The sequence below is a fragment of the Mustela nigripes genome, chromosome 4 (assembly GCF_022355385.1).
Source record: "Mustela nigripes isolate SB6536 chromosome 4, MUSNIG.SB6536, whole genome shotgun sequence".
In the NCBI taxonomy this organism is placed as follows: Eukaryota; Metazoa; Chordata; class Mammalia; order Carnivora; family Mustelidae; genus Mustela; species Mustela nigripes.
In genome coordinates, this window is record NC_081560.1 from 50,530,822 (window position 1) to 50,544,423 (window position 13,602).

At 42.9% G+C, this 13,602-nt stretch overlaps 1 protein-coding gene across 5 annotated transcripts in view; it reads left to right on the plus strand.

The window, feature by feature from the left end:
* The window catches only part of OSBPL3 (oxysterol binding protein like 3), a 176,261-nt gene that overhangs the window by 119,052 nt on the left and 43,607 nt on the right, over positions 1-13,602 (plus strand). For 3 of the 5 annotated variants that reach the window (XM_059396712.1, XM_059396713.1, XM_059396715.1), the window contains 2 exons: positions 7,622-7,752; positions 10,696-10,803. In XM_059396712.1, the coding sequence (XP_059252695.1) occupies positions 7,622-7,752; positions 10,696-10,803 (239 nt within the window). The remainder of the gene's footprint in view (positions 1-7,621; positions 7,753-10,695; positions 10,804-13,602) is intronic. The other 2 variants (XM_059396714.1, XM_059396716.1) reach the window with 1 other exon arrangement.

The following is a 13,602-nucleotide window of genomic DNA, read 5'->3' on the forward strand; positions in this document are numbered from 1 at the left end:
GAGATTCTCTCTCCCTCTGCCCCTCCCACTCATGCTCTCTTTTGTGCAAATAAATAAGTGGATTTTTTTTTAAAGATTTTATTTATTTATTTGACAGAGAGAGAGATCACAAGTAGGCAGAGAGGCAGGCAGAGAGAGAGAGGGAAGCAGGCTCCCCGCTGAGCAGAGAGCCCAAGGCGTGGCTCGATCCCAGGACCCTGAGACCATGACCTGAGCCTAAGGCAGAGGCTTAACCCACTTAGCCACCCAGGTGCCCCAAATAAGTGGATCTTTAAATTTAAAAAAAAAAAAAAAACATGAACTGTCTTTTTACAAATGAAAGGATAATGCATCCCACAGCAGGGATATCCTGCATTTTATCACAGAAGAAGCTGCTCCCTCAGCAGAGAGAGAGGTTGCCATGTGGAGTTCAGCCCCCAATGCCTTACCCCTGCAGAGCACTCAGCCTCCTGGACCATCTATAATGGCTGCGGCCAGCTGCTCTGCCTTTCAGGCTTTGTCAAAAAACAGCTGGCCGCAGAGCTGCCACACGCCTAGATGAGGTCGAGATCTGTGCTCCCAGAAAGGTCCAGGTGTGCTTACTCAACAACAGCAGCTTTTGCCCTGTGGGCTCACAGACTCGAATTGCACCGGGAGCCCAACAGGCTGTGTTTCCCTGCTGTGGTTTTCAAGTACACTCGCATAGACTGAAGGGTCTCTGGGAGTCCCTTTCACACAGGCTGTGACTTGGAGTCCTCTTGGGATGGAGACACTGCTCAGGTTTGTCCTCAGTCCTGCACGCTTGTGTGCTTGCTCACTTCCATACATTCAAACTCAAAGCATCTTGACCTTTCCTTTCTTCCTGCCTGAGCCTGACCTGGTCAAGGACAGTTTTTGGGATACTTTCTTGACTGTATGACTAATCTATCCACTGTGATTCCAGGGAACGTGAACTAAATGTAGGAATTCCACTGATGTTGTAACATAGTCTGTGTTACTTACTTTTTCTTTAATTTGTTATATGCCTCTGTGTTCTCTGCTCTTTAGAAGATTAGATCAAAGGTTAGACAACCTATATATACCCATCATAGGTGAAAAAGTCCTTATATATTATAAATGGAATTTGCTTTTTATGGCATATCTCATTGGTTCATGTGTCTGGCTTTGAACATATGTTGACACACATTTAAGTAAGCAGAGAACAAAATACTAAAACTTAAAAGTCATTAAGGAATTTACATTGCATGTATTAAGTATTACATTTCTCCAAATATATTTCACAGAACACTTTGCCCATAAAATGCTTTTAAAAACAAAAGAATTCCATGGTTTAAAATGTTTGGAAAACCCTGCTGACTATGGTCCCCTTTGAATTTGCCCAAGAACAGTAAATATTAAAGGCCCTGAGAAGTCCTGCATCAGAGAAGTCTATTGGCTTTGTTTAAGTCAGTGATTTTCAATGTATTTGGAAAACTTTCCCTCACTTCCCCAGTAGCTGTTGATACCAAGAACTAAAGTTCTTGAGAAACATAATGCAGGAACATAGTAAATAATAAACCTTTATGGAGCTAACCCTCTATACCATCTGAATCAGAAGGCAGACATTCATTCTAGGCCACTCTGTTATGACTAGCTGTAGAATTTTTAGCTCACCAATTAACTTCTCTGGGCCTCAGTTGCCTCATTTGTTAAATGTCCTAAAATATGGGGTGCCTGGGTGGCTCAGTTGGTTTAGCAAACTGCCTTCAGCTCAGGTCATGATCCTGGAGACCCAAGATGGAGTCCTGCTTCAGGATCTCTGCTTAGCAAGGAGTCGTCTTCTCCCTCTGACCTCCCCTGTCTCATGCTCTCTTTCTGTCATTCTCTCTCTCTGTGTCAAATAAATAAAATCCTTAAAAAAAAAAAATCCTCTCTTAAAAAAAAAAAAATTGTCCTAAAGTAGTTCTCCTGACTTTTGGGTCTCAAATTCTGTAACTATTTTCTGTGATTGGTTATTTTGTTCTGAATAGAAAGAATTCATGCTGTTGCTTATTGTTACAAGAAGGTTTTATGAGACAGTGTTCTATTCTTAGCTGAAATAGAAATGACTGAATATGGTGAGCAGTTCTAGGATAGAAAAGCAAGGAGTAGGATAGGACCAGGGTCCTCTGGGAATGGGGCATTTATGTTTGACTTTGGAAAGAAACAAGGCTTACTGATACTTTCCTGAAGGCATTTTCAGACAGGGAAATCCTGATTTATAAATGAAAAGGTTAAAAGTAGAACAGAATTAAACTGTATTCCATTATTTAGTATTCTTTCATTTTTGATTCTTTTCCTATGTTGAGTTTTAATTGTTGGAGGATCATTTTCTGAAGTGTTTTGAGTTTCTGGAAGCATTGGATAAAGAGCCAAGCATATCACAGTGATATCATTTTCATAGATTAAAAGCTAGAAGCTATACAGAATTTAAAGAAAAGCCAGATCATTTATCAAGCATAATTTAGAATCCAGCATAAAAATATACTGAGCACTTACATTTATGAAAATTATCCAGAAATAAGTAGGACCATTTAATCAAATTACCTAATGTATCTAAATGAAAGAACCATTTGGATAGAATATCAGAAAGTACTTTAAAACCGTGGATATCTTGTGAGGTTTGAAAATGAGAGGAAGCAGATTACAGAAGTTAAAGCCACCCCAGATATTTTAGGTATGTTATCATTTCGAAGAAAATTCAGCAAAAAGTGCTTTTCATTAAAAAGAAACTGATATCTTGGTGGCTCAGTCAGTTAAGCATCTGCTTCAAATCAGGTTATGATCCCGGGGTCCTAGGATTGAGTCTCGTGTTGGACTCCTTGCTCAGGAGAGAGGGAGAATCAGAGCCTGATTCTCCCTCTGCCTGCTGCTCCCCCTGCTTGTGCTCTCTCCCTATCTCTGGCAAATAAATAAAATCTTAAAAAAAAAAAAAAAAAAAGAGCGAAAGAAAAGTAATGAGTCCCAATGTGGGTTGGGCACTATATGATAATATGTTTTCTCACGGTTTCCTTAAAGCACTCATGAGATAACGGGCATTACCCCCAACTACGGATGTGGAAACCGAGAATTCATCCAAAATCTAAATGACAACCAATTGGTAGAAGTAGGATTTTGGTTTGCATTTGCCTTACTACAAAATGTCTTTCCCTTCTGCCACACTACCTCTGTGGACGTGGCGTCCATGGCATTACTGTCTTCCCCCAGACTTCATTCTCTTTGATTCCCAGAAACTGCTAGAGAAGGAGCACGTTCAACAGTAGAGCTCAGGTAGTGTAAGAGTACATGTGTCCTTCAGTACCAAACATGCTAACTGCACTCTCGCTGTCTAACTCAACAGAAGAATATCATGGAATCCTGTGGAAACCAGAAAGGTAGTGGTCCAGGAGTCCGTTGTATGGGGCGTACAACGTTCCATTCTGTCAGAACTCAACCTGCGTCCCACTCTCTTGGTACGGTGAGAGGGTCTGAGAAATGGCTAAGGACAGTCTGGGAAAGATGAGTAAACAGAGATGCCATGATTGCCTTTCGAAATTTGAACACCGAATGAACGAATAAGTAGTGCTCTTTGCCAGTGAAGAGACACAGAGGGAAATTTTGGCTTGGGCACAGGAGGACTTCCTTCCCTGCAGCAGATCCTAGTGGCAGAGTGGACTGATTTAGGAGACAGAAAATGGTCTGAGAAACATGGTCCAAAATCACAGGCAAGGAGGTTTGGAGGCAGAGAAGAGTTGATCATTCCATATGGTGGGTGGCCTTAGTGATCTTTGGGGTTCTTTGTAGCTCTGATCATTGAAGACTTTCTTTCTTTCTTTTTAAGATTATTTACTTATTTATTTGAGACAGAGCGAGCGAGCGAGTGAGTGGGTGAGCAGAGAGGGCAGAAGGAGAGGAAAAGGCAGATTCCCGCTGAGCAAGGAAGCTGATGTGGGACTTGATCCCAGGACCCTGGAATCATGACCCAAAGGCAGACACTTAACTGACTGAGCTGCCCAGGCACCACCACCAAAGCCTTTCTATGTGGTTTCATTTGTTGCCAGCTATCCATAGATGTGATGCATTCATTTGGATCGCTCTGTTTTTGTAAGTTCTTTCTTTATTTTTCTCTAACATCATGTTAGAAATTAGTAAGAAAGCATTCTGCCACAGAGAATATTCCTCACCTCTGGGATCCTGTGTCTTTAGCGGTTAATATAAATATAGTCTCCTGCAAGCAGCCCCTCACAATGGCTCTGCATGTGCTGGGCCATCAGGCTGCTGCGAATGACAATCTTCCTGTCCTCTGAGTGGCCTCACCAGTCGTTTAAGAAATTCAGTTGGTAGCAATCCCTTGTCAGGTGGTTTCGGAAGCACTTTACACATAAAAATTAGATATCGTGACTGTATGACTTTCTCTTTATTTTATGCCCACCACAGTCTTAATCAGTTCTCCATTTTCTTTTTTTAAGATTTTATTTATTTATTTGACAGAGACACAGCAAGAGAGGGAGCACAAGCAGGGGGAGTGGGAGAGGGAGAAGCAGGCTTCCCACCAAGCAAAGACCCCAACATGGGGCTCGATCCCAGGATGCTGGGATCATGACCTGAGCCAAAGGCAGACACTTAACCGACTGAGCCTCCTAGGCACCCCAGCTCTCCATTTTGAACCAAGGAGTGTGTATTCTGCCAATTTTAAATGGAATCTTCTCATCAGGCTGAAGGCTTTGCTTCACTGCAGGCTGTCTGGAGGCCAGAGGAATGGATCTGGTAAAGTGGTAGCCAGCTGAGTACCACATTTACTTAATCTAAAGCAATAAACATGATAGTAAAAACTTTTTTTTTTCTTTTGTAACAATGTAAAGTGACAGATGTTCCCTAGACTTATTGTGGTGATCGTTTTGCAGTGGATACAGATACCAAATCATTACGGTAGACACCAGAACTCATAGAAGGTTAATGTCAATTGTAATAGCAAATTAAGGAAACTTATACCAAAAGACCAAAACAAAACAAAACAAAAAACCCATGGTAGTGCAAAGGTGTTCCCTCCCGGGACCCACTCGGATGGGCGTGGGTATCCTACGGAGTGTGTGTTAGGGGTGCCTATCTACTGGGATGTAAAGTGTTAATCGCGGGGCTCCTTGCTCCCCAGCTGAGGCTGCTCTTCCACTGTTAAACAAATTCTGGTCAGTCCCTCATTCATCAGACCCTGTACCCTCCATGCCTGTTATTGACAAGTGTCGTTCTGGCAAGAGAACGAAGTACTCTCCTAAAACCTGCATTCCAGTCCCCACCACTTCGACTCTCATGTGTTGTTTTTATCACCATCACTCTTACTATGGCAGTAACACTTATTCTTTATTATAGGCTGCCCATGGGGTTAAGTGCTATCCCCACACTGTCCTCTTTAATCCCCATAACCATCTCATAAAGTTAACGCTCTCATGACCCCCATTTACAAATGAGGGAAGGGATGTTCAGGTACAGCATGCACTGGCCCAGGGTCCTGCAGTGCCTGAGCGATAGAGCTGGGAAGAATCCAGGGCTGGTTCAGAGCCCACACTCTGGGTCACTCTGTTGTGCAGCCCATTCTTTTGCTCGACGGAATTGTTTAGATCAAAGCGCTAAGTGCGTTCCTTAGATATTTTTGGAAAATTTTTAGGACTTGTTTGCCTTTAGTACCTATGTACCCTGTCTTCTGTTGACAGAAGGGAAGAAATGAACTGTTCTTACTAAACTAAGGAAACTGTGTGCATGAGTGTGTGTTTAAGCAAACCGTTTATTTGTACAATGACTTTCCGAAGATGGTCTAAATCCATCACTAAACCACAACCTCAGACAAGTTCAGCAACAACTTGTGGAGAGACGCAGTTGTCCTTGCGGCTATGGAAATGAGGGAAGCAAGTCAGTAATGCCTATTTAGTTCTGCAGTACTGAATCAGCCACTCTTGAGTGACAGTACTTCCAAAGATGCAGCCCCGTGGAGTTCAGGAGTGTCCTCTGACAAGTGTGTCTCTGCCTCTTTCTTCTTGCTACCTTTCTAAAACAAAATGTAATAAAGGACACCAGAAAGATAATGTTTAAATGTCATATCCATGATCTGTAAGTTAGATGATTCCCCCATTCCTAGGGGATAACTCATACAAATGTGATCAAAATTTGATGAATTTTTTTGCTGTATGTGTTCGTGGGTTCTAAAAACTTCAGATCTGGCATCTGCATGCCTAGCGATGCTAAGCTTTCATGGGGCTAAGTGCACACTAAAGTGAACAGAGCAGCTGAATGCCAAGTTCAGAGCCTGGGGATTCTGGATAAAGCAACTGGAAGACTAACAAGAGTGTAGGCAACACCCTAAAATAATTTCAAATTGACAGAGTAGTTGCAAGAATAATACAAAGAATTCCCACAGATCTTTTACCCCAATTTATCATTTTCAATATTTTGCCACATATATCTTTCTTTTTCCACACACACTATATGCATGCACACACATAGGTGTTTCTTTTTCTGAACCATGTGAGAGTAGGAATCCTACCTCGTTTTTTTTATGCCTTTATACTGTAGTATCTATTTCCTAAGAATAGAGATAGTAATAGGGACGTAGCCACAGTGCAGTTGTGAAATTCAGGAAATTTAACATTGAAACATGACTTTGAACTCCCCTATTTACCATGTTCAGATGCTGTCAGTGGTCCCAATAACATCCTTCAATAGCACATTTCCCCTTCAGTCCAGGATCGAACCCATGATCATGTGCCGCCTTAATTGTCATGTCTCTTCAGTTTCTTGCCATTGGGAGCAGTTTCTCAGCCTCTTTTTCTTTGATGAAACTGATGCTTTTGAAGGATACAGGTCAGTTTTTACATAGATGTTCCTCCTTTTGGAGTGGCCTACACCTGGCTGGTAATACAACACAAACCAAGGTGTATCTTCTTCAGAATATTACACCCGGAGGCACACAAGTCCATCTGAGCCCCACCGGGGATTAATTGTGGTCACTTGGTTAAGGTGCTATCTAGTTTCTTGGTTGCTAGTTTCATGACTCCCCAGTGACCAACGGGCTTTGTTTTCAAACAGTTTTGGTCTTCAGGGATAGAAACAAAATTAAATGCTGATAATGGAGAATCCAGAGCTGTTTTTTCAAGTGTCAAAATATCTTGATAGGTCATCAACTCCTAGAATTGTGTAGTCGGTAGGGGGTTTGGAATCGAAAAATAAGTACCCTGTTAAATTTTTTTAATAGACTTTTTCAGAGCAGTTGTCGCTTCATAGCAAAATGGAGCAGAAAGTACGGAGTCCCATTAGCCCTCCCCCTCCCACCCACCCACAACCTCTCCCACTACCCGCATCCCACCAGCGTGGTCCGTTTGTTAAAATCCGTAAACCTACAACAAAGCAGCATTATTACCTAGAGTCCATAGTTTCAGTTAGGGTTCACTCTGGGTGTTAGGGTTCACTCTGGGTGTTGTACATTCCAGATGTGTTCTTTAAATGTCAACTTAGAGTGTCCCTTTGCTGTACTCTTCAGGCACTGTTTGGGGCTGTTATTTTTCTAAGTTCCTTCCTAAGAAATACGTGTCTCTGTGTCTTGCATTTAATTATGCCTCTTCCTTTACTCCTTTTTATAATGGTTATATCTTTCTAGTTTACTTCACTTTAAGGTCAGCTTTTAATACCCTGTCAGCTGAGAGAGAGAAGATGAAGCTTCTGATGGAACAGGATGTCTCCTCCCCGCCCTCTGCCCAGGTCATCGGCTTGAAACACGCCTTGTCATCCGTAAGTCGCATGCCTGTGTCACAGAAATGCCTGACCACCTGGCCAAGCTCTTGAATCTTTTTCTACATTTTCTGACTCTGTCTGTGCTTGTGTTGAAAATTCATGAAAAAACTAAACAAATTATCCAAATTCTGTTTTCACCTTGTATCAGATCTGCTAATTCTGAGCGCCAACACCGAGCCTACCTCCAGTCTTGGTAGCTCGTATTTCATTGAGCGTTAGAGACTTTTAAGTTTGATTTCTTTCCATTTATCTTGACTTTTCTGTTTCTGTAAAGCGTTTGTTGTGTGTTTGTGTGGGTCTCCAGACATCCGCTTCTTACATCAAAATCTGGCAGTTTGGTGGAGGTTCCTTACCAAAGACTTCACAAGCTTAGACTGACTGCAAGTGACAGGGACCAGGCGGTTATTTTAAATTCTCTGCTGCCCAGCTCTGATCCGGTTTACCACTCCTTCAAAATTGTTTGGAAGTGATTTGATATGATTTGGTAATATAAACGTTTAGCTTCTTTTTCCTGCATGGGCACAAAGAGATGAGTCATAAGGAATGTCAGATAATCATTGTGTTCTCATCCCAACAGAAAAATCACGGTCCAGCCCCACATGTTTTTCAGTCCGCTCTTCTGTTAGTCACTCTCCAGTTTCCCCATGATTCCTGTTGGGCTCCATTCAGGCGCAGTGTCCTAGGACTCTCCTTTGAACAGCTGGAGTTGTCTGATTGCTCACTCTGTATCTATCGGAAAGCTGGAGGATTTTAAAAATAGCATACCGTTTCTGTTATTTCTATTTATTTTACTTACTTATATATTTCTTTTATTTTTATCTTATTTTATTATGCCCCAGTCTTTGCTTGTCGTTTCGAATCCCTACTGCAAAGAGAGTGTGTGCACACACGGGAAGTCACCTGCTGAAGCAATACAGAACTTTTTGTTTAGGGCTGGGTTGGGGAGATGAGTTTCAGGATCTTGTTTTCAGGAGCGGATTCAGCCTTTGAGAGAACTAGAAAATATCCATTCATCTTTTCAATTCATGATATTACTGAGAAAAGTAAAGTAATGATTGTGGTATGACCTTAATGGGAAACACATTACATAGTACATATTTGCTGTCGAAAAATACTTAAGGAATATCTACTCAGTTGGCATTCCAAGTATGTTATCTTTGAAAGAAATAAAAAATAATGTGGACTTAGTCTTAATGTCGTCTACCCTGAGGAGCTTTGGGTTTTCTAAGGTCAGAGAGAAACAGCCCTTTTTGGATTGCAGTGGACAGCTAGCTGCGTACTGGGTGCTGTTTAGGTTTGAAAGAAGTGAGGTGGGTTCCCTTTTTTTTTTTTTTTAAGTTTATTTTTTAGTGCTACAGAACATTTCTTATTATTCCCGGTCTTAATGGTTTTTAGTACTTTTAGAAAATGCTTCTGATGCGCTCCCCCCGACAGGGGTCTTCTCTCTCCTGCTCTCCTCCGTTGGAGGTCTGGCCTCATTTTCTTAGTCTGCTTGTCTGGTAGAGGGCATGATATCCTAGGCCAGAGTTGTTACCCTTCTAAGGAGTTTATTCTCTCCTATGTTCAGGATTTTTGGAAACTTAAGATAAAACAAAATGATCCTTTCTTTCCTCTTTTGGCTTGAATTCTGGATTAGATTCAAGACTTGTTTTTTAAAAATAACATTTTTAGTGTCATCGCAGGGTATCAGAATGCATGTGTTTGGGCTGTACGTGCAATCTTGGCATTCTTCTCTCTTCTGCCTGTGGTTTACAAAGGAAAGAGAAGCTGCTAAAATAACACATTTTCCAGACCGTACTGCCAGTCTGGCCACTGGTATAGATTCTGGCCACTGATGCTAAGATGCCAGCAACATGTTGGCCAGAAAAAAGTGAGTAGCCCATAGAGATTGTTACATGTACATGTGTGTATTTACTCAGTGTACATGTGTGTATTTACTCATTTATATTTACTCAGTGATTCCTAAATGATCCTGAAGAATTTCCAAATAATCCATTCCATTCCTGGGTATTAAAAATTAAAACCAACATCCTGTCTGAGATTTAGGCAATAGATCAGACCATGCCAAATCCTCCTATGATCTCAGCAGGTAGGCCCTGTGGCACTAATGGATGGGAAAGACTCTGAGCTTCTGGGACTAGAGCCTGGAAGATAGACAGGACAGATCTGCATGCAAGCACCTGGGGAGCCGACTGTGGGAGGGTCTGGGGGGACAGTCAGGCACACTTGTCCCTTTCCAAAGACAGATCATTTGTAAACATCTTCCTCTACCTTTAAGCCAGTTCCTTCCCCTCTGGGATGTTGGGATAGAGAATCTGACCTGCCCAGGGGAGGGTTTATACGTGCCCACCTCCCTCCCCCCATTCCCAGGGCCCTGGACCTTAGCCTTTCTCCAGGTAAGTGAAAGTGCGTAGTTGATTTTCCATAAAGTGTCTTAGTCATGAAGAATGAATAAAGCAATCATTACCTATATTGGGAGATAATAAAATTACTCCTCCACAAAATCCTACTTCCAAGCATACAACCTAAAGTCCAGTTCAACTGGTATGAAAATTAAATAACATTAAAAGATGTCCAGTCTTAGAGGTGGGATAAGAGAAGCGTGGGATCATAGAGAGAGAGCTGGGGAGGTAGGGCTGTGGAACCACTAGCCCTACCTAGTAAGAGCTGAAGGTGTTGGTGAATTCCTTCTCCACGGAAAGCAAAGCCTCTCCAGCCCCTTCTTCCATCCCGGGAAGTGAAACCAGAGAAGGGACATCACTTCCAAAGTTTAGTGTCTTTGATCTCCTTGGCAGCTCAGAACCTCATCCTGTTGGATAACATTCAAGAAGAAAGTCCTGGAAAGTGCCCTGCTAAGGGCTCCGTCCTCCTGGCCCCCTGCTGTGCTTTTCTGATACATCCATTTATTAACAGAGCCCCACTATTTTTAACATGTTCCAGGCCCTAGCACAAAACACAGACCTTAAAGAACGCTTACGCAGAATCCATGCTGAGTCTCTGCTCCTTGATTCCCCCGCTGCTGCCAAGTCGGGTGACAGTCTGGCAGAGGTGGGTAAGGCTTCTCGCCTGGGAATGTTTCCACGACCGCCACCCCCTCACCCGACAGCCTCTGTCCGTCCCTGTGCCCCTCTTTTCCCTGGGGAGTGGGGAGTGGGGAGTGGTGCTCACATCTGTACCCGCCCCGCAGCTGCTTCAGGGTCTGAACCCTGCACCCCAAGGCTTTCTTACCTACTCCTGTGCTAACTACATTGTTCAACTGCTCCCCCCCCCCCCAGAAGTTGTCTTCCTTTTGTATTTCTTTATCCTCCTAACAATCGCCTTCTTTTCACTAGTATTCCTAGAGTGGGAATGCCCAGAGATACTTTCTTCTGTTACTTCTAAAGAGGCCCCCTTTCCTCTGCCATGTGGTATCCAAAGTCCCTGCTAGCGTCTTTGCCCCCTCTGTGACATCCCCTCTCCCCTTTCTTTGTGGCTCTTCCCTTCTTCTCCTATGATTTTTTTTTTTCTTTTAAAAAAGCGCAGCAGTACCCTGTGAGGGAAAAAATACTGTATTACAATTGAAGTGTCTTGGTCAACTAATAATATGTTAAAATAGCTTTTCTCGAAACTCAGGATGTTTATACAAAAGGTTCCTTGCATGTGTTTAAAATTAGAAACCGCAGAAAAGATACACGTGGATTGCTCAAAAAATAAGTAGAAAAGGATAATAAGGCTTAAAACTGTTTTTAACTATCATATGTATATGCCTGCCTCAGATATGCTGTATTTCTCATTAACAAACTTATTAGACTGAGAGTATTTATAATGAAAAGAAGGAAGGTAATATACAAGGCTTGTGTGTGTGTGTGTGTGTGTGTGTGTGTGTACATTTTTAAAAGGAGTTTCTAATGTTGAAGCTTAATCCCTCTTCCTCCTTTTCCTATCCTCAAAGAAAACAAAGCCCTCACACAATCCTTCACTCTGTGGGAAGCCCCAGGAGACTACTGGCTGATATGGGTCAGCGCCAAGGACGAGGCCTGGGCATCTGCAGCCACGGGGACCATGGGCTGGGCCACACGCCCAGGGGACCCTGTTTTCTGACGAGGGACCTAACTGTCTCTGCAGAGGCTCCCAGGCTGCTGTTACTTCTGAGACGCATTAGTTGACCATGGCCTTCCTCTGCGAACTCACTCCCCACGAAGAGATCTTTCCAGTCATTTTAGCCCAGACTAAACTGAATCATCTTTGAAGTTGAGCACCTGAACATTACCGGACTGACCTTCATTTTAGGCCTGGGCGAGGGAATGTGCGTGGTTGCTGAAGCAGGGCGCAGTCACTCTGACTGGCCGTCGCTCAGTGCCGTTGGCCACCAGGAGCCAGGGTGTTCCGTGGGGTTGCATACCTGTTGCGAAGCAGTGCTTACCTTTTAAATAGTACTACCACCTAATTGTATTTATCAGCTTAAGCAAGCTGACCCCTCATTTATGGCTCTATGTATTTATGCTTAGTGTGCATTCTTGGGGCTGTTTGCATTTTGGAAAGGAAAGTATAGAATCATAAGTCTTTACGATGCATGTTCTTAAACTGATCTCACAAGGCATGTACCTGAAGGCTCAAATGTCCTTGAGGGGGAACAGTGGTATCCCCCACATTCACACTTTCCAAAACAATCTTCTGGAGTCTTGATGATGGAGTGTTCTCCTTGCTGCTTCCTCTTATAGGGATTTTCTGTTCTCCATGTCTTATCCTGCTTTTCACTTGAGTGACTCAGGCTCACTTTTCCAGAAAGGGAAGAGACATTCTTGTCTTCAGGAAACCAGAGAGTGAGTGGAAGTGGCCGCCCCAGAGCCTAAAAATTCCATTCCCGCTTTTTTTTTTTTTTTTTTAAGATTTAATTTATGTGTTAGAGATCACAAGTAGTTGGAGAGGCAGGCAGGAAGAGAGGAGGAAGCGGGCTCCCCACTGAGCAGAGAGCCTGATGCGGGGCTCAAACCCAGGACCCTGAGATCATGACCTGAGCCAAAGGCAGAGGCTTTAACCCACTGAGCCACCCAGGTGCCCTTCCCGCTTATATTTCTTAGATGGCTCCCAGACTTCCCAAGCATTCTGTCAGGGAATGACAGTCCCCACAGTGGGGTCAGCCCAGGGTGCTCTCTTCTCTGTGTTTCTGTTTTGTTCCTTACCTCTGGGTTGTGCAGATTACCCATCTTTGGCATTGAACCTGGCTCCTAGATTCTAAAATCCCCCCTCTTCTATCAGAAATTACTCCCACGTTCTATTAAGTTCTCCTGTTTTGTGTTTCTGAATGTGAACATTTAATATTATCAGCTTATTAGTTCTTACATTATTTTAGATTCCAAATGAAAGGCTAAGTGACTTTGGGTGGTAACATTCTACTGAATCTACAGTCCGTTTAAGAGACTAATTAGGCAAGAACTTTAAAGCAATGTCAGAGAGGAAGGGAGCTCCCTCTAATTGCCTCATGGCTAGAGTCCATATGCAGTTGAATGCATTAACTCACAAAATCCTAACCACAGTTCTTTGAGGTAGGTGATGGTAGTTTCATTTTAGAGACAAGAAACCAGAGAGGTTAAGTAGCTTCTCCCAGGGCACACAGCTAGGTAGAGACCTAGTGGGGATTTCAGTCCATAGCTGGTGAGTCAGAAATGTTTTCTCAGTAGGATCCACTGCTATATATTGAGGAATGTGCCAGGCCAGAAAATAAGACCTAGTGAGGCTCCAGGAGTGAAGATACGCTGGGGATGGTGTGAGAATGGACGGAATAACTATCTCAGGCATAAACACCATTTCGTATAAAAGAAACATATATGATAGAAGAGGCTTGAAAATCAATGGCGAAGAGATGGA